The sequence below is a fragment of the Eretmochelys imbricata genome, chromosome 1 (assembly GCF_965152235.1).
Source record: "Eretmochelys imbricata isolate rEreImb1 chromosome 1, rEreImb1.hap1, whole genome shotgun sequence".
Classification (NCBI taxonomy): Eukaryota; Metazoa; Chordata; order Testudines; family Cheloniidae; genus Eretmochelys; species Eretmochelys imbricata.
The window spans coordinates 3798013-3818338 of record NC_135572.1 but is presented as its reverse complement, the minus strand read 5'-3'; the positions used below and the strand labels follow the sequence as shown (position 1 = coordinate 3818338).

Below are 20326 nucleotides of genomic sequence, written 5' to 3'. Positions count from 1 at the left end.
GGCTGAGGTATCTTCCCTCAAGGGAAGCCTCCCATCCCCAATGAAACTCCCCTGCAACACCCCCAGGTCAAACCTGCCCCACTCCCTTCTGCACCACACATGCCCCAGTGGGGGTCGGTATGTGGGGGCGGAGCAGCGGAGCTGGGATGGGGCATGATGAGGCAAGGCAAGGAGAGGTCAGCGAGAGGGGGAACATGTAAAGGGCTGATGGGTGGCAGTAGAGGTAACACGTAACTGGCTGCTGCCTGGTGCCTGCCCGCACTCACCGGCCACTGCAGCTCGCAGCGCCCAGCCAGTGACGATGGGAAACGGGACGGGGGGCGGGGCCCCGCTGGGCGAGAGCCGGCATGTAGTGGGGGCTGCGCTGATGGACCAGCAGCGGGAGCGGCTGAACCCATGGGCTGCATCTTCGCCCTGCCACCAGCCTTGCACAGCCACCCGCGTCGTTGGCCAAAAGACCCCCCACACACACACTCACCGTTGGAAGGTGGGCATCTGGGAAACAGGGATCTGGCCAGCAGCAGGACCTGCCAGTACTGATGGGGGGAGTGAGAAAATATGGGACAATTTACCTGTTTGAAGAAAAAGTCAGGACACCTGCAGGAGGGCTTAAATACGGGACTGTCCCTTTAAAAACGGGATTCTGGTCCCCCTGCACCGACTGCAGCTGCAGTTCCCCGGAGCAGAGCTACCAGCGTCCAGGCTTAAAATGCTGCCCCGGCGCAGCTGCACCGCTGTGGTGCGTTAGTGGAGATGCTCTGCGCTGAGGGGGGAGAGCTCCCCCGGCAGCGTAGTTAGTCCTCCTCCCCATGGGACGTAGCCATGTCTACACAGGGGGTCAGGTTGGTGTATCCATGTACTCACGGGTGTGGATGGGCAACGTGGTTATCCCGCTATAGGTCTGTAGTGCAGACCAGAGCTTAATTGAGATTGGCTTCACATCCTGAAAAAAACTTGCAACTTTGCTCATGTGCACATGTTCATAAAAGTCAATGGGAGTTGCTCCTGAATGACTTTACTTATGGGCTTGAGTGTTGGTCGGTTCAAGGCCCCAGTGCCAGCAGGAGGACTGTCAGTGAAACAGGTTCTGCTTTCACTCTGTTATAAACTGGGGGTGATTTCACAGTAGTGAGTGTGAAACTGGGGTAAGTGCCAGAAGAACCAGTCCTGCGGCTGCTTTCTCACGTTCACAGTCACCGCTGGCGCCCTGAGAGCGACTATAGCAAACATGCGGAGGAGAGATTCTGCTGTGGACAGCAACACCAGGAGGGCGCGCCCTGCGTCACCTGGGGCCAGAACCTTCCGAACCATCGTCCCTCTTCTGGAATGGAGATGTTACGTCACAGGGGCAGTACGTAACTTGTCGTGGGTCACCAGTGTGGTAAAATGTTCGGCTGTGTGTGTCTGTGTTCTCGCTGTGTCCTTCCCAGCTCTGCGCAGACAGCTGGCCCAGCAGACCTCGAGCGAACAACCCAATGACCACAAGATCCCTTAAGGTACGAAAGCACCCAGCCAGGTTTATTGTCGATGAAGCATGTTACTACTATCCCGCGGACCCTACCGGACCACTAAGGCATGTCTGCCTGTTACAGTGAACCAGCTCAGTGAACAGCGGGACTTTCCGTTCCTAGGCTAGACAGAGACACTCCCTTTGAGGCTGCATTTCATACATCAATACAAACAAATTACGTACTGACCCTCCAACGTAGTTAATTAACACCCTCTGACGTAGCCAGATGCCAGCCATCACTTTGTACATCTCTACCCATCACACTGTCATCCTGATCTTATATTTAGGATGGGTCACTGTCATAAATATAAAGGGAAGGGTAATCAGCTTTCTGGATACAGTGCTATAAAATCCCTCCTGGCCAGAGGCAAAATTCTTTCACCTGTAAAGGGTTAAAAAGCTCAGGTAACCTGGCTGGCACCTGACCCCAAATGACCAATGAGGGGACAAGATACTTTCAAATCTGGAGGCGGGGGGAAACAAAGGGTTTTGTCTGTCTGTGTGATACTTTTGCCGGGAAGAGATCAGGAATGCAGCCTTACAACTCCTGTAAAGTTAGTAAGTAATCTAGCTAGAACATGCATTAGATTTTCTTTTGTTTAATGGTTTGCATGAGTGCCCTGTGCCCAGCACCTCTTAGAAATGTGTGGCTTTGAAATATCAGCCCTGTGCTTGCCAGATCCTGTGATCGGGGCCTGCCTCTAGCTCACAGCCTAATTGTGCTTTACATCAACAAGGTTTTGATTACTTTATCCCAGGCCTCAGGCCTCATACTAGGCCTCTAATCCAAGGGCTTATGTCTCAGGCTCTCTTCCTATTACAGTCCCGCAGTACGAGAGTGCCATAAATATAAAGGGAAGGGTAGCAACCTTTATGTATGCAGTCATATAAAATCCCTCTTGGTCAGAGGTACAGAATCACTTACCTGAAAGGAGTTAATCTGTTCAATTAACCTAGTTGGCACCTGACCAGAGGGACCAATGGGGAAAGAAGATACTTTCAAATTTGGGGGAGGGGGAAGGTTTTTTTGTGCTCTCTTTGTGTGTGCCCTTTCGGGACAAAGAGAGAGACCAACCAAGTAACCCAGCTCCTAAAAAGATGCTGAAATGATACATGTAAAATTACAGAAATTGTAAGTAATAGCAAGGATTATCTTTTGTTTTGGCTTGTGAACTTTCTCTATGCTAAGAGGTAATTTTATGCCTGTTTTGTAACTGGGAAGCAGAGTCAGAGGGGGATCCTCTGGTTTTAAATCTTTTTATTTACCCTGTAAAGTTGTCTTCAATCCTGATTCTCCAGGTGTGATTCTTTTACTTTTTTTTTTTTTAATAAAATTCTTCTTTTAAGAACCTGATTGATGTTCAGTGTCCTAAAACCCAGGGATTTGGTCTGTGCTCACTTTGTTAACCGATCGGTTGGTATATTATTCTCAAGTCCCCTCAGGAAAAGGGGTGAAGGGTCTTGGGGTGATATTTCTGTGGGGGGGATAGGGCTCCAAGTGGTCCCTCCCTGATTGTTTTTTTAAATCACTTGGTGGTGGCAGCAACACCGTCCAAGGACAAGGAAAGGAATTTGTGCCTTGGGGAAGTTTTAAGCCTAAGATGGTGGAATATAACCTTAGTGGGTCTTCCATGAAGGTCCCCACATCTGTACCCCAGAGTTCAGAGTGGGGAGGGAACCCGGACAGAGAGTCTTTCTGGTTTTATGGTCCCACCCGAGAGGCAGTTGTCACACAACAAAGTTTTTGATGGTGTCTATGATTCTCTCAACAAATGCATTCTAGTCCGAGCTCACACTTGAGTTCTCACTGATTTTCTCTTTTCCTGTTAGTTACTGGAAGCTGAATAGAAGATCCAAGTGATGGTACATGATGCCAGCTGAAAATCACTCTGTTTTTGACCCTGTGACCTACATCCTGACCGGCATCCCGGGTACGGTGGAGTCTCATGTCTGGATCGCCATCCCCTTCTGTCTGATGTACATTACGACACTTTGTGGGAACTCTCTCCTACTATTCATCATACTAACAGAACAAAGCCTCCATGAGCCCATGTATCTATTCGTCTCCATGCTGGCCGCTGCTGATCTGCTGTTATCTACCACGACAGTGCCTAAGATGCTGGCTGTATTCTGGTTTAGAGCGGGAGAAATTACTTTTGCTGGGTGCCTGACCCAAATGTTCTTCATCCATGCCAGTTTTATTGCCGAGTCGACTATCCTACTGGCCATGGCGTTTGATCGGTACGTTGCCATCTGCGACCCCCTGAGATACACCACCAGGCTAACCAAGCCGGTGATTGGGAAGATAGGGCTGGCAGTTGTCACAAGAAGTTTCTGTATCATTTTCCCTCTCATCTTTCTCGTGAAGCAGCTGAAGTTCTGCAGAACCAACCTCCTGCCTCACACCAACTGTGAGCACATGGTCATAGTCCGGCTGGCCTGTGACGACATTACAGTCAACATCTGGTATGGCTTAGCCATGGCTATATTAGTAATTGGTTTGGATGCTGTGCTCATTTCTTTGTCTTATGGGTTGATCCTCAGGGCTGTCTTCCGGCTCCCCTCCAAGGATGCCCGGCTCAAGGCTCTCCATACCTGCAGCTCCCACTTCTGTGTCATACTGATGTTCTACATGCCGGCCTTTTTCTCCTCTTTTGCACACCAATTTGGGCACATCATCCCAGATTATATTCTCATCCTACTGGCCAACCTCTACGTGCTCATTCCCCCCATGTTAAACCCCATCGTTTATGGGGTGACAACAAAAGAGATCCTGAAATGCATGATCAACAGGTTTTATCGATCCTGCAGCAGAAGCCCCCTGCTGAGCTAAAGGAGACAACAGAAAATGCTTTGGGACTTGGAAATTAAAGCCAGGTTTTTATGTAAACTATAGGGGTGTTATAATTATGTACTTTCACTGCATAAGCTCGAAAGGTGGTCTCTCTCATCAACAGAAGTTTGTCCAATGACAGATATCTAGTCCCCCATTTTGTCTCTCTAATATCCTGGGACTGACATGGCTACCATAGCACTGTGCACTGCCAAACAAGGCAGCCAGACCAAGTGAGTCTTGTTCTAAGTTGAAGGGAAACAGAAAAACAGGAAAGAACAAAGGTAGAAATCACCATGAGACAGAGAGAGCATGGTGTGTGCATCTCCTCTGTGACAAGCTGCATCTGAGCTGCACTCTTAATGGCAAGAGAAAGCAGCAGCCAATGGAGCCATGCCATGGGACAGTGGGAAGTGCACTGGGCTACACTTTGGGAGAGAGGGGCTCTAGTCTTGGTTCTGCCACCAACCTGCTATGTCACCTTGGGAGAGTTTTTTTCCTCCTCAAACTCCTAAATCCTTCTCAGGGTCACAGCTTTGCTGGCCTCAGTCCCCCATTCTGGAGCTAAGACCTGCATCCCACAGATTTTGTGTTTTGCTGCTTTATGGCACATTTCGTGTGGATAGGCCCAGCTTCCTCAGGCTGATCTCGCTCTCTTTCCTACACTCGAGGCTTTGTGGGGGTGGCTGGGTAGGAGAGAGGTCAGGGGGTGCTGTGGCCTGGTGCACTGGGCGAGGGGCTCATTTGCACATGATCTCCAGTCCTCCCGCTGTGGGAGAGAGAGGGGGGGAATAGAATTGTGTGTGTGCGATTAGCTGTTTTTTGTCCTGTGCTAAAGGAATTTTTTTGCCGCTAAGGATAATGTGTTGACTCCTCCTGGGGCTTGGGGGCTTGTTTGGCCTTCTGCTGGCGTCTCACAGCATCCAACAAAAATGCTGTGGGAATCTTTTTTCCTTTTATTCTCACCTTACATTCCTGCAGCTGTTGAGAAGAAACGTCTCATAAGAACGGTGTATACTGGGCCAGGCCAAAGTGCCACAGTGGCCAATGCCAGGTGCTTCAGGGGGGTGAACAGAACAGGGCAATCATCAAGTGATCCATCCTCTCTCGTCCCATCCTGGCTTCTGGTGGTCAGAGGTTTTGGGACACCAGCAGCATGGTCTTCCATCCCCGACCATCTTGGCTTATAGCCATTGATAGACCTATCCTCTGTTAATTTATCTAATTCTTTTTTAATCCTTTGGCCATCACAACATCCCCTGGCAATGAGTTCCACTGGTTAGCTCTGTGTTCTATGAAAAAATACTTCCTCTTGTTTGTATTAAATCTGCTGCCTATTAATTTTGTCAGGTAACCCTTGGTTTTTGCATTCTGTGTATATGTAAATAGCATTTCTCAATTCACTTTCTCCACACCAGTCATGATTTTATAGACCTCTGTCATATCTCCCCTTCATTGTCTCTTGTCTAAGCTGAATGGTCTCAGTCTTTTTAGTGTCTCCACATACGGATGCCGTTCCATCCCCTCAATCATCTTTGTTGCCCTTCTCTGAATCTTTTCAAGTTACACTATGTCCTTTTCGAGACGGGCTACCAGAACTGGACACACTATTGAAGGTGTGAGCATACCATGGATTTATACACTGGCAGTGTGATATTTTCTATCCATTCCATAATGGTTCTTAACAATCCATTAGCCTTTTTGACCACTGCTGTGCCTAGACCAGAAGTTTTCAGAGAACTGTCCACGGTGATGCTACGATCTCTTTGTTGGGTGGTATCAGATCATTTAGACCCCATCCTTATATATGTGTAGGTAGGATTATTTATCCCAGTGTGCATCATTTTGCACTTATCAATGCTGAATTTCATCGGCCATTTCATAGCCCTGTCATCCAGTTTTGTGAGATCCCTCTGTAACTGTTCACAGTCTGCTTTGGACTTAACTAGCTTGAATAATTTTGATTCCTCTCCAAACTTTGCCACTTCACTGTTCACGCCCTTTTTCCGGATCATTAAGGAATGTGTTGAACAGCACTGGTCCCAGTACAGATCCTTCGGGCACCCCGGCGTTTACCTCACTCCATTGTGAACATGGACCATTTTTTCCTACCCTTTGTTTCCTATATTTTAACCAGTTACAGAGCCATGGGGGGCCTTCTGTCTTATCCCATGACAGCTCGCTTTGCCTAAGAGCCTTTGGTAAGGGACCTTGTCAAAGGCTTTCTGAAAGTCCAAGTGCACTATAGCTACTGGATCACCCTTCTCCACATTCTTGTTAATGCCCTAAAGATTTCTATTAGCTTGGTGTGGCATGATTTCCCTTTACAAAATCGGAGTTATCTCTTCCCAACATAGTGTGTTTATCTTCTAAAGCCATTGGGAATATTTGCTGCTTGCGGTTGCATACGCCACATAGGCATACGTAAGGGCCATACGCCATTGTAGACAATCTCATTATACCATCCCCTCCATAAACCTATTTGCAGATGAGGAAATTTCTGGGGGCAGAGTGGGCTCGAGGGTGGCTGATAGCTCGGGATGGGGGATATCCCAGCTGGGGGCTGTCCACTCTCCAAGTGTGAAGCCAGGCTGTGGAGTGGAGGCAGCTCAGGGGCAGGTTTCATTGAATCGTAGAATATCAGGGTTTGAAGGGACCTCAGGAGATCATCTAGTCCAACCCCCTGCTCAAAGCAGGACCAATCCCCAACTAAATCATCCCAGCCAGGGCTTTGTCAAGCCTGACCTTAAAAACCTCTAAGGGTGGAGATCCCACCACCTCCTTAGGGAACCCATTCCAGTGCTTCACCATCCTCCTAGTGAAATAATTTTTCCTAATATCCAACCTAGACCTCCCCCATTACTCCTTGTTCTGTCATCTGCCACCATGGAGAACAGCCGAGCTCCATCCCCTTTGGAACTCCCCTAGAGGTAGTTGAAGGCAGCTATCAAATCCCCTCCTCATTCTTCTCTTCTGCAGACTAAATAACCTCAGTTCCCTCAGCCTCTCCTCGTAAATCACGTGCCACGAACCCCTGATCATTTTCGTTGCCCTCTGCTGGACTCTTTTAAATTTGTCCACATCCTTTCTGTAGTGGGGGGCCCAAAACTGGAAGCAATACTCCAGATGTGGCCTCACCAGTGCTGAATAAAGGGGAATAATCACTTCCCTAGATCTGCTGGCAATGCTCCTAGTAATGCAGCCCAATATGCTGTTGGTCTTCTTGGCAACAAGGGCACACTGCTGACTCATATCCACCTTCTTATCCACTGTAATCTCCAGGTCCTTTTCTGCCAAACTACCGCTTAGCCAGTCGGTCCCCAACCTGTAGCGGTGCATGGGATTCTTCCGTCCTAAGAGCAGGACTCTGCACTTGCCCTTGTTGAACCTCATCATATTTCTTTTGGCCCAATCCTCCAATTTGTCTAGGTTACTCTGGACCCTATCCCTACCCTCCAGCGTATCTACCTCTCCCCCCACCTTAGTGCTATCTGCAAACTTGCTGAGTGTGCAATCCATCCCATCTTCCAGATCATTAATGAAGATATTAAACAAAGCCAGGATGTTGAACAAACAGACCCCAGGGCACTCCGCTTCATACCAGCTGCCAACTAGACATCGAGCCATTGATCACTACCCATTAAGCCCGATGATCTAGCCAGCTTTCTGTCCATCTTATAGTCCATTCATCCAATCCATACTTTTTTAACTTGCTGGCAAGAATACTGTGGGAGATCGTATCAAAAGATATATCATATCACCGGTTTCCCCATATCCACAGAGCCAGTTATCTCATCATAGAAGGCAATTAGATTTGTCAGGCATAACATGCCCTTGGTGAATCCATGTTGACTGTTCCTGATCACCTTCCTCTCCTCTAAGTGCTTCAAAATGGATTTTTTGAGGACCTGCTCCATGCTTTTTCCATGGACTGAGGTGAGGTTGAGCTGTCTATAGTACCCCAGATTCTCCTTCTTCCCTTTCTAAAAGATGGGCACTATATTTTCCTGTTTCCAATCGTCCATGACCTCCCCGGATCGAGGTTTGTATCTCAATGAACTGGAAGTTCACGACCTGTTTAATTTTCCCATTTTTCCGGTAGCTTCTGCTTTGGGTGGGGGGCCTCTGGCTCGGGGAGGAAGGAGGGAGCCGGACACTTAGTTACAGACCCCATTACACACCGGCTCTAGGTTAATTGCTCTTGATCCTGCTGTACATCACTGAAGGACAAGAGAAAAGGATCCTTCCATTCTCCCTTGGCCAGTCCTGTAACCCCATGGAAAAATTGTCTGCATGGCAGGGAGATGTAGACCCTGGATGACATGTGTGACGGGATCCCCAGGGGGAAGCCTGGGACTCTGGAACCGCTGTGCCCCCTGAACTCTCTCCAGCCTGATCTGTCTCTCACAATGCCTCCCTATTGATCAGCAGAAAACCCCTCCAGGTGCTGTTGTCACTCAGCAGAACCGCAAGTGGACCCCACACCCAGTTAGTTTGCATGAATGCTCCCAGAGCCACTCACAAATCACACAGTGTTTATACTCTCAGTCCCATGTGCTTGGAGAACCCAAGTCCAGGCATGTCTGGGGGGCATTGCTGAGTCTCCAGGCAAGGTTGAGCAATTCTCCTGGTGTGGCCTCATGCAGGTGAGTCATTGCATTGTGGCTCCCTTGCTGGACAATACACTGTTGATGGGTTGATTGACATCCCATCCGGCTGTTTGTTACTTTCCTTGCTGTTGCCTCTAGGGAGCTAATATCTGGCTGATTCCCCAACTTGCAGCATGTTTTAGTGACAACCATACAACACAATTTTCATAACTTCATATGCACAAAAGATGTACTTAGTTAGATAGAACAGCAGGTTTCAGCTTTCTATGCAAGATCACAATTACATATAAATGAGGAATATGGGTGTTACAGGATGCTCCCTTAAGGTATAGAATGTCACAACCTCCACACAGGCTGTGAGTCTGGGCTGGGATTCAAGAGATCTGGGTTCAATCCCCAAGCTCTCTCACCGGCCTGCTGGAGAATCTTGGGCAAGTTACAGCACATCCTTGTGCCTCAGTTTTCCCATCTGGAAAATGGGAACAATGATACTGCCGTCCTTTGTAGAGTGCTTTGAGACCCACTGATAAAACAGCTCAATATTGTTATTTAATCTTGTTTCCGTTGGGGCCCAAGGGCTCTGCCAGGCACCTCCCAAACCGAGATGAGATCCTGCGCCGAGGAGTTTACAAACTAGGGTAGACATTGCACCAAGGCAGAGGAGATTCTGACCCAGGAAGCTGGACTGTTGCTGGCTTCACATCCCTGTTATTCACAGATTCATTAATTCCAAGGCCAGAAGGGAACATTGTGTTCATCTATTGTGACCCCCTGCACCTCACAGGCTGAAGGCCTGCCCCCAAATAATTCCCAGAGCAGAACTTTTAGTAAAACATCCAATAGTGATTGAACAATGTTTAGTGATAGAGAATCCACCACAACCTTTATAAATTGTTCCAATGGTTAATTCCCCTCGCTGTTCGAAATCTACACTTTATTCCCAGTCTGAATGTGTCTAGCTTCCACTTCCAGCTAGTGGATCGTGTGAGACCTTTCTCGGCTAGACTGAAGAGCCCATTGTTAAAAGTTTGTTCCCTGTGTAGATACTCACACACTGTGATCAGACTTTATTTTCTCCTTGTTAAACTAAACAGATTGGGCTCTTTGAGCCTCTCACTATCTTAATCATTCCTGTGGCTCCTCTCTGAGCCCTCTCCAATGGATCAGCATCTTTCTTGGGTCTTTCTCGGGGAGCAGGGAGGTAGGGGCTGCCAAGGCCATTGCTGCTCACAAAGATGTCATCGGTGATGTCACAGTCGGCCCAGCCGGGGGGCAGTGCGAGGAACCCCTGCAGAAGCGGGAGGGGCAGGAGGGAGCTGGTGCCCTGGGAGTGCAGAAGTGGGGGCTGGTATGCATGATTTGGGCCTGGATTTTGGCATTACGCAGGGCAGGGGGAGGTCAGTTCCCTTCTCCTGCTTCCCCACCGGTAGATCGGTGATCACAGGAGCAAGTGATATCTTTTATAGAACCAACTTCTGCTGGGGTGAGTGACAAGCTTTCAAGCTACATGGAACAGTTCTTCAGGTCTGGGAAAGGTATTGAGAGTTTCCCAGCTAAATACAAGGTGGACCAGATAGTTTAGCATGAGTAGTTCACACCTATTCTAAGGGACCATTCAGGCCTACAGAAGTCGGTCCAGTAAAAGATATTCCCTCCCCCATCTTGTTTCTCTAATATCTCGGGCCTGATGGAGCTACAACGACATGGCACACACACATATAGGTTTTCAGGATGGTTGGACAAAGTGAGACTAAAGGCAGTCTGTATAAGAACTACAGAGATGATTCTCAGATCTCCCAGGACTGGGGGTCACCTCGTTACCCCCTGACTCCAGGATCCAACTTTTCATGAGAACGTCCCCGCACCAGGTGATGTCTCCTCAGTGAAAGGCTCCAGAGGGACTCTCCCTGCTCTGTGTTCTCTTGAAACAGTTTTTTGTCTCTGTCCATAGTCAGGACAACCCCATATCTTGTAATGTTCCTTCATTTACCTCCAAGTGGTGTGGATTGTTTGCAGTTGTCTCTGATGGTTTTCCATTGATCATCTTGGGAAGGAGCATGGCTGGAGAACTGAGTCTGGCGTTACATCTCCGGCTAACCAGCGCAGGGTGATGATGCCCTCCTGGAGTGACCATCACCAAGACACACTATGCCCTGGTGACTAACTTCTACTCCAAGTCCATAGAGCACACTGTCAATATCAATATATGTTATTCCTTAACTGTTACCTGGACATGCCTTTTGCAATGGTTATGAAGCTGAGACGCTACAAGCTTTCTGCACACACCTTACATGCTATTCTTTACGGGTAAATATTCCATAAGACATGTGTGTGGTGTAGGGAGTTTGTCAGGCCTGAGATGAGTTGTTTGCAAAGAACAGGGAACTCTTTGCCAGGGCCTCAGTGTCACAACAACCTTTGTAAGTAACATACAAAAGGAGAAATGATCAGCTCAAACAAATGAGAAGAGGAAAGGGTTAATCTCTGCTGCTGTTCACCGCCTGAGCCAGTCTCCAAGGCCAGGTCCCTGGGGATCTGGCCTGGCTCTGAGCCCCCTGCTGGGATTCACAGGGCAGCAGTATAAATATCCCTGTACCTCAGCCCTGGTCAGTGCAGATTCCCCGCCGCTTGCAGCTCTCCAACAGGGTCATAGACCTCCGGAGATTCCTCCTCCCCAGCTGGGGCCGGAACCTGGTGAGTCCTTTGCATGGAATGAATCCGTGAAGGGGGAATGGAAACACATGAAAGCTATGAAATGTCTGAGCTGGGGTTGGATAGAATGGGGGTGTCTAATTCTGACTGCAGGGGCAGGAGAGGAGCCCATGGCACGGAGATAACGCTCCTGTGACTGCTCTGTAGTTCGGTGTTAGGAAGAGGTCACTGGGTTACCCTGATCCACTCCCACGGAAGTCCCTGGGGCTCTTGCTGTTGAACTCAGTGGGCTCTGGACTGGGCCGTTCTTGGTTACGTGACTGTTCAGAGTAAACCTCATTGGAAACCTACTCACCCCAAATCTCTGAACCCCAAATCTCGAGGCCTTCACTCAGGCAAAACTTCCATTAAAATCAATAAAGACCTCAGGACTGGGTCCATTCTGGTTCTCAGAAGTAAGCTGGTTTGAAGCAGCAAAGATGTGAATTTCCAAAGTGTATAACCCAGGAGCAACCGATTATAAAGGCTGCTTTGGTACTGATTGTGACAGGTTCCCCCCAAATTGGGGTACCACTGAGCCCGCTGACCCACCCGCCTGGGCTGCCACTCACCCTGTACTGCTGTGACAAGCTGCAAAGCCCTCCAGCCTGCACCTTCACCAGCATTCACACAGGTAGAGACACACCCAGCTGCAATTACACGCAGGCTCTTTAACCACCAGCTTTCCAGGCTAGGACCCCAGAGCAGAACCATCCTGCCCTGGTCAAATCTGGCCAGTGTGTGTGTTTAATACCCGGTCGCCTCTCCCGCAATGTGAAGAGGACCTTGCACACTTGGGGTAACCAAGCAGAGATTTTCACCAAGCATTCCCGTCAAAGCTTCCTGGTTTAGATTATGACAAAACAAGTTTATTAACTACATAAGATAGATTTACACGATTTAGTTGGGAATTGGTCCTGCTTTGAGCAGGGGGTTGACTAGATGACCTCCTGACGTCCCTTCCAGCCCTGATATTCTATGAGTCTATGATTTTAAGTGATAGCAAACAGATCAAAGCAGATTACCTAGCAAATAAACAAAAACTATATAAGCTTACTATACGAAACAGACTCAATATGAATTAGCAGATTCTCACACTAGCTGAAGATACAGGCAGACTTTTAGATTCTTAAGGCACAAGCTACACTTGTTTGCAGCTTGAAATCTCCAGGTGTTTCATACACAGGCTAGAAATCCCTTTAGCCTGGGCCCCGCACTTTCCCCAGTTCAGTCTTTGTTCCTCAGGTATTTCCAGGAGTCTTCCTGTGTGGGAAGTGAAGAACCCCAGATCATGTCACTCCCTGCCTTAAACAGATTTTGTATAAGGTGGGAACGCTTTGTTTCAAAGCTTGGTTCCCAGACTGGTCTGTGGAAAACCACTGACATCCCAGGATGGAGTCTAGAGACATGTGGTCTGGTCACATGTCCTTGTAGAGTCATAGCAGCCATTATTTGGAGGCTGTCTGTAGTGTTCACAGGAAGGCTCCCCCGGCGGGTGAGAGCTCTCCTGTCAGCATCGTTAATCCTCCTCTCTGAGAGGCAGCTCTCCCACCAAAAGAGCGCTGCCTATACATGGGATTAGGTCGTTGTAACTACGTCACTCGGGAGTGGGGAGGGGTTTTTCACCCCTCTGGGCAAGGTGGTTATCCCAATATAGGTCTGTAGTGCAGACCAGAGCTTAATTGAGATTGGCTTCACATATTTAGGGCCAAATCCTGAAAAAACTTGCAACTTTACTCAGGTGAGTATTTTCATAAAGGTCAATGGGAGCCACTCATGAATGAGTTTACTCGTGTGCTTGAGTGTTGGTTGGGTTGAGGCCTCAGAGCCTGAAGGATCCAGCAGGGGGATTGTGAATGAAACGGGTTCTGCTCTCACCCCATTATAAACTGGGAGTGACTCCGCAGTAGTGAGTGTGAAACCGGGGTAAGTGCCAGAAGAACCAGTCCTGCGGCTGCTTTAACTCACGTTCACAGTCACCGCTGGCGCCCTGAGAGCAACTGTAGCAAACACGCGGAGGAGAGATTCTGCTGTGGACAGCAACACCAGGAGGGCGCGCCCTGCGTCACCTGGGGCCAGAACCGTCCGAACCATCGTCCCTCTTCTGGAATGGAGACCTTCCGTAGCAGGAGAGTGTTTCTGGATTTCTGGTCCTGCCCGACAGGCAGCTCTCGCATGACGGTTTTCATGGCATCTGTAATTCTGTCTGTCACACTGCACCCATGCTCCTCACAGTGATATTATTATGATGCATTTTGTAGAAGATAAGTCAAGGGAGAGGTCACTGGAAACGTTCTAATTTGCTGAATATGATTATCCTATTTGTGTTCCTGGACGTTTGTATCTAAAGTTATAAATATTGACTATGTATCTGTACTTCAATTGTGGTTACACCTGGTAATGCCCTCTAGGCAAGATGCTTCAAGTCTAGATAGCTGCTTGGGACGGGGCTATTCAGGCCAATGAGCCATTGGGGAAACAAGAGGCCTTCAGAGAAACTTATCTCCCACCTGATGAGCCTTCCTGAGAACGCTCCAGACGGCCAATGGATAATGGCTGCTATCACTCTCCAGAGTTATGTGACCAGCCCATGTGACTCTGGACTCCATCTTGCGATGTCTGTATAGTTCAACAAACTGTTGTGGGAACCAAGTTTTGACACACAAGGTTCCCATCATATGCTAAAGCTTTATAAGAGGGGGAGTGGCCTCATCTTTTCTTCTTCACTCCCCACACAAGAAGACTCCTGGAAATACCCGAGGAACAAAGTCTGAACTGGGGGAAAGTGCTGGACCCTGGCTAAAGGGATTTCTAGCATGTGTATGAAAGACCTGGGGCTTCCAAGCTGTAAAGCTTGAGAATCCGCCAGCCTGCTTGTACCATGTGCCAGGGTGAGAAGTTGCTATTACATATCCTATCGTTTTAGCATTTTAGGATTAGTTTGCGTTTTTGTTTATTTGCAGGGTAATCTGCTTTGATCTGTTTGGCTTATTCTCCAGTGGGTGGTATAAATATGGGAAGCTGGTGGTTAGTTTGGCTGCAGCCTTTCTATTGTTGGTTCACATGCGGTGGCTGGTTAGAGACCCTGCATGTCACTGCAGCTGGGTGTGTACCCTGATCTGTGTGTATCCTGGTGTAATGGTAAGATTGGGAGCAGGTCTGCAGTTTTTCACAGCAGCACAGTGTGAGACGGAGCACAGGCTGGTGGGACAGAGGGCTCAATGAAATCCCAGTTCCAGGTAGCACCCAAGGGGGAACACATCACACTGTCAAAAAATGCACTCCAGTCCTAGCTGACGCTCGAGTTCTCACAGATTTTCTCTTTTGCTGTTACTTCCTGGAAACTGAATAGAAGATCCAAGCAATGGTAAATGATGCCAGCTGACAATCACACCTATTTTGCCCCTGTGACCAACATCCTGACCGGCATCCCGGGTACGGAGGAGTCTCATGTCTGGATCGCCATCCCCTTCTGTCTGATGTACGTTGCAACGATTTTTGGGAACTCTCTACTACTATTCATCATACTAACAGAACGAAGCCTCCATGAGCCCATGTATCTTTTCCTGTCCATGCTGGCCACTGCTGATCTGCTCCTATCTACCACCACAGTGCCCAAGATGCTGGCTCTATTCTCGTTTAGAGCAGTATAAATATCCCTGTAGCTCAGCCCCGGTCAGTGCAGATTCCCTGCTGCCTGCAGCCCCCCGACTGGGTCACAGACGGAGATTCCTCCTCCCCAGCTGGGGCCGGAGCCTGGTGAGTTGTTTGCATGGAATGAACCTGTGAAGGGGCGAATGGAAACACAAGAAACCTATGAAATGTTTGAGGTGGGGTTAGATACAATGAGGGTGTGTAACTGTAAGTGCAGGGGCAGGATGGGAGCCTTGGCACTGAGATAACACTCCTGTGACTGCGCTGAGGTTCAGTGTTAGGAAGAGGTCACCGGGTTACCCTGATCCACTCCCACGGAAGTCACTGGGGGTCTTGCTGTTGAACTCAGTGGGCCCTGGACTGAGCCGTTCTTGGTTATGTGACTGTGCAGAGTAAACCTCATTGGAAACCTACTCGGGCCCTGTGATATTCTACACCCCAAATCCTGAAGTCTTCACTAATGCAAAACTTCCATTAAAATCAGTACAGACCTCAGGACTGGGTCCGTTCTGCTTGGCAGAAGTTAGCTGGTTTCAAGCAGCAGAGTTGTGAATGTCCAAATTGTAGAACCCAGGAACAACCAATTATAAGGGCTCTTTTGATACTGATTGTGACGGGTTCCCCGCAGGTTGCCATCTGGAACTGGGGTACCACTGAGCCCGCTGACCCACCCGCCTGGGCTGCCACTCACCCTGTACTGCTGTGACAAGCTGCAAAGCCCTCCAGCCTGCACCTTCACCAGCATTCACACAGGTAGAGACACACCCAGCTGCAATTACACGCAGGCTCTTTAACCACCAGCTTTCCAGGCTAGGACCCCAGAGCAGAACCATCCTGCCCTGGTCAAATCTGGCCAGTGTGTGTGTTTAATACCCGGTCGCCTCTCCCGCAATGTGAAGAGGACCTTAAACACTTGGGGTAACCAAGCAGAGATTTTCACCAAGCATTCCCGTCAAAGCTTACTGGTTTAGATTATGACAAAACAAGTTTATTAACTGCAAAAGATAGATTTTAAGATTTTATATAAAGGTTAGGTTGCATTTTTGTTTATTTGCTAGGTAATCTGCTTTGATCTGTTTGCTTTCACTTATAATCACTTAAAATCTGTCTTTCATCGTTAATAACATTGTTTTTGCTTTATCTAAACTAGTGAGTTGGAATGAAGTGCATGGGGAAATCATAGCTCGAGGGACAAAGGCTGTTGTATATTCCTTTACTCATTCAGGGAGGGGGCAAATTCTATGAGCTTACGCTGTACAGTTATGTGTGCAGGGTAAGATGGTAACATTTTGGGTTTATACTCCAGTGGGTGGTATGAATCTGGGAAGCTGGTGGTTAATTTGGCTGCAGCCTCTCTTTTGTTGGTTCACATGCGGTGGCTGGTTAAAGAGCCTGCATGTCACTGCAGCTGGGTGTGCATCTTGATCTGTGTGTATCCTGGTGTAATGGTAAGACTGGGAGCAGGTCTGCAGTTTTTGACAGCAGCACAGTGTGAGAGGGAGTGCAGACTGGTGGGACAGAGGGCTCAATGAAACCCCAGTTCCAGGTGGCACCCCTGGGGGAACCCGTTACGCTGTCAACAAATGGACTCCGGGGCTAGCTGACACTTGAGTTCTCACTGATTGTTTCTTTTGCTGTTAGTTATTGGAAACTGAATAGAAGATCCAAGCAATGGTGAATGATGCCAGCTGACAATCACACCTTTTTTGCCCCTGTGACCTACATCCTGACCGGCATCCGGGGTACCGAGGAGTCTCATGTCTGGATCGCCATCCCCTTCTGTCTGATGTACGTTGGAACACTTTGTGGGAACTCTCTCCTACTATTCATCATACTAACAGAACGAAGCCTCCATGAGCCCATGTATCTTTTCCTGTCCATGCTGGCCACTGCTGATCTGCTGTTATCTACCATTGCAGTACCCAAGATGCTGGCTCTATTCTGGTTTAGAGCGGGGAAAATTTCTTTTGCTGGCTGCCTGACCCAGATGTTCTTCATCCATGCCAGTTTTATTGCTGAGTCGGCCATCCTTCTGGGCATGGCATTTGATCGGTATGTTGCCATCTGCCACCCCCTGAGATACACTGCTGTGCTAACCAAGTCTCTGATAGGGAAGATAGGGCTGGCAGTTGTCACAAGAAGTTTCTGTATAATTTTCCCTCTCATCTTTCTCGTGAAGCAGCTGAAGTTCTGCAGAACTAACCTCCTGCCTAACAACTATTGCGACTACCTGGGTGTAGCCCGGCTGGCCTGTGATGACATCTCAGTCAATGTCTGGTATGGCTTAGCCGTGGCTATTTTAGCAATCGGTTTGGATGCTGTGCTCATTGCTGTATCTTATGGATTGATCCTCAGGGCCGTCTTCCGGCTCCCCTCCAAGGACGCCCGACTCAAGGCTCTCCGCACCTGCGGCTCCCATGTCTGTGTAATACTGGTGTTCTACATGCCGGCCTTTTTCTCCTTTTTTGCACACCGATTTGGGCACATCATCCCAGGTTATATTCTCATCCTACTGGCCAACCTCTATGTGCTCATTCCCCCCATGTTAAACCCCATCGTTTATGCGGTGACAACAAAAGAGATCCTGAAACGGGTGATCAATCTATTTTATCGATGCTGCAGCAAAACCTTCCTGCTGAGCTAAAGGAGGCAACAGAAAATGCTCTGGGACTTGGAAATTAAAGTGAGGTTTTCATTGGAACTGTAGGGGAGTATTTACTATGTACTTACACTGTGTAAGCTCCAAAGCTGCTCTCTCTCGTCAAGAGAAGTTGGGTCCAATGAAAGCTATTCCCTCCTCACCTTGTCTCTCTAATATCCTGCGACCGACATGGCTACAAGAACACAGCTCCCTTCCACAAAAGGCAGCCAGACTGAATGAGTCTCTGTTCTAAGATATGAAGGGAAACAACAAACCAAGAAAGCACAAAGGTAAAATCAGCCTGTGAGAGAGCACGGTGTGTGCATCTCCTCTGTGACAAGCTGCATCTGAGCTGTGCTCTTAGTGGCAACAGAAAGCAGCAGCCAAGGGGGCCATGCCCTGGGACAGTGGGAAGTGCCCTGGACTGCACATTGGGAGAGAGGGGCTCGAGTCTTGGTTCTCCCTCCAACCTGCTGTGTCACCATGGGAGACTTTCTTTCCTCCTCGGTTTCCTCATTGGCAAAGTGAGCACATTTTGGGACCAGCATGGAAGTCAGGAGCAAGTCTCCTCAGGGAGGCAGCACAGGGATTGCATGGCCCTCCTCTGCACAGCCCAGAACCCGAGCAGGGGTGGCTTTGACTGTGCCATCATGGGCCTCCTTGACCTGGAGATCCGCCCCAAGAGGACATGGCAAGGGCAGCACACACACCCCCACCCCACCCCAAAGCAAACATGGTGATTCATACTGTTTAAGGCCAGAAGGAACCACAGTCTGACTGCCTGTATAACACAGGCCCTAGAATTATACCCAGTCACCCCTCTATTGAACCCAGTAACTTGTTTTTCATTACAGCACCTTCCAGAAAGATATGTGAACTCCTAAATCCTTCTCAAGGTCACTGCTTTTTATCCACCTTTCAGTCCATTCGTCCAATCCATATTTCTCTAACTTAGTGGCAAGAATACTGTGGGGGACCATATCAAAAGCTTGCAAAAGTCAAGATATACATCCACTGCTTTTCCCATATGCACAGAGCCACTTATCTCATCATAGAAGGCAATCAGGTTGGTGAGGCATGACTTGCCCTTGGTGAATCCATGTTGACTGTTCCTGATCATCTTCCTCTCCTCCGAGTGCTTCAAAATGGATTCCTTGAGGATCTACTCCGTGATTTTGCTGGGGACTGAGGTGAGTCTGATCGGTCTGTAGTTCCCCACATTCTCTTTCTTCCATTTTTTGAAGATGGGCACAATATTTGCCCTTTTCTGATTGTCCGTCACCTCCCCCGATCTCCAGAAATTTTCAAAGATAATGGGCAATGGCTCTGCAATCACATCAGCCAACTCCCTCAGCACCCTTGCATGCATTAGATCTGGACCCATGGACTTGTGTATGTCCAGCTTTTCTAAATAGTCCTCAACCTCTTCTTTCAACACAGAGGGCTGGTCACCTCCTCCCCATGCTGTGTTGCCCAGTGCAGCAGTCTAAGAGCTGACTTTGTCTGTGAAGACCACGACGAAAAAAGCACTGAGTTCTTCAGCTTTTTCCATATCCTCTGTCACTATGCTGCCTCCTCCATTCAGTCTCCCTGACCATCTTGACTAACAGCTATTGATGGATTGATCCTCCATGGACTTATCTATTTCTTTTTTGATCCCAGTTATACATGTCTTGTTCTTTTTCGAATGCAGTTGTACTTTTGGCCATCACTACATCCCCTTGCAATGAGTTCCACAGGTTACATCTGCGTTGCATGAATAAATATGTCCTCTTCTTTGTCTTAAATCTGCTGCCTATCAATTTCATCGGGTAACCTCTGGTTTTTGTATATTGTGAGAAAGTAAATAACATTTCTCTATTCACTTTCTCCACACCAGTCATGATTTTATAGACCGCTGTCATATCCCCCCGCAGAGGTCTTTTTTCTAAGCTGAACAGCCCAAGTCTTTTTAGGCCCAGTGGAAACACCCAAGGTGAGGAAGGAGTTTGTGGGGAAGCCAGAGGGCCCTGCACCCGACTCTGCAGTGAGCCGTGACTCTCAGCCAGTGTGGAAAAGGAAGTATGGGCTGGATGAATGCACTATAGGGTGGGTAGAAAGCTGGCTAGATTGTCGGGCTCAACGGGTAGTGATCAATGGCTCCATGTCTAGTTGGCAGCCGGTGTCAAGTGGAGTGCCCCAGGGGTCGGTCCTGGGGCCGGTTTTGTTCAATATCTTCATAAATGATCTGGAGGATGGTGTGGATTGCACTCTCAGCAAATTTGCGGACGATACTAAACTGGGAGGAGTGGTAGATACGCTGGAGGGGAGGGATAGGATACAGAAGGACCTAGACAAATTGGAGGATTGGGCCAAAAGAAATCTGATGAGGTTCAATAAGGATAAGT

At 48.5% G+C, this 20326-nt stretch overlaps 1 protein-coding gene and 1 pseudogene across 1 annotated transcript; both read left to right on the top strand.

Moving 5' to 3' along the window:
• The first annotated feature begins 3377 nt into the window (after window positions 1-3377).
• On the top strand, window positions 3378-4343 carry LOC144278190 (olfactory receptor 52B2-like). Its single transcript, XM_077839404.1, has one exon. The coding sequence runs from the start codon at window positions 3378-3380 to the stop codon at window positions 4341-4343; it is 966 nt and encodes a 321-aa protein (XP_077695530.1).
• Window positions 4344-16976: 12633 nt separating this feature from the next.
• LOC144278181 (olfactory receptor 52B2-like) lies at window positions 16977-17937 on the top strand (annotated as a pseudogene).
• The last annotated feature ends 2389 nt before the right edge of the window (window positions 17938-20326 follow it).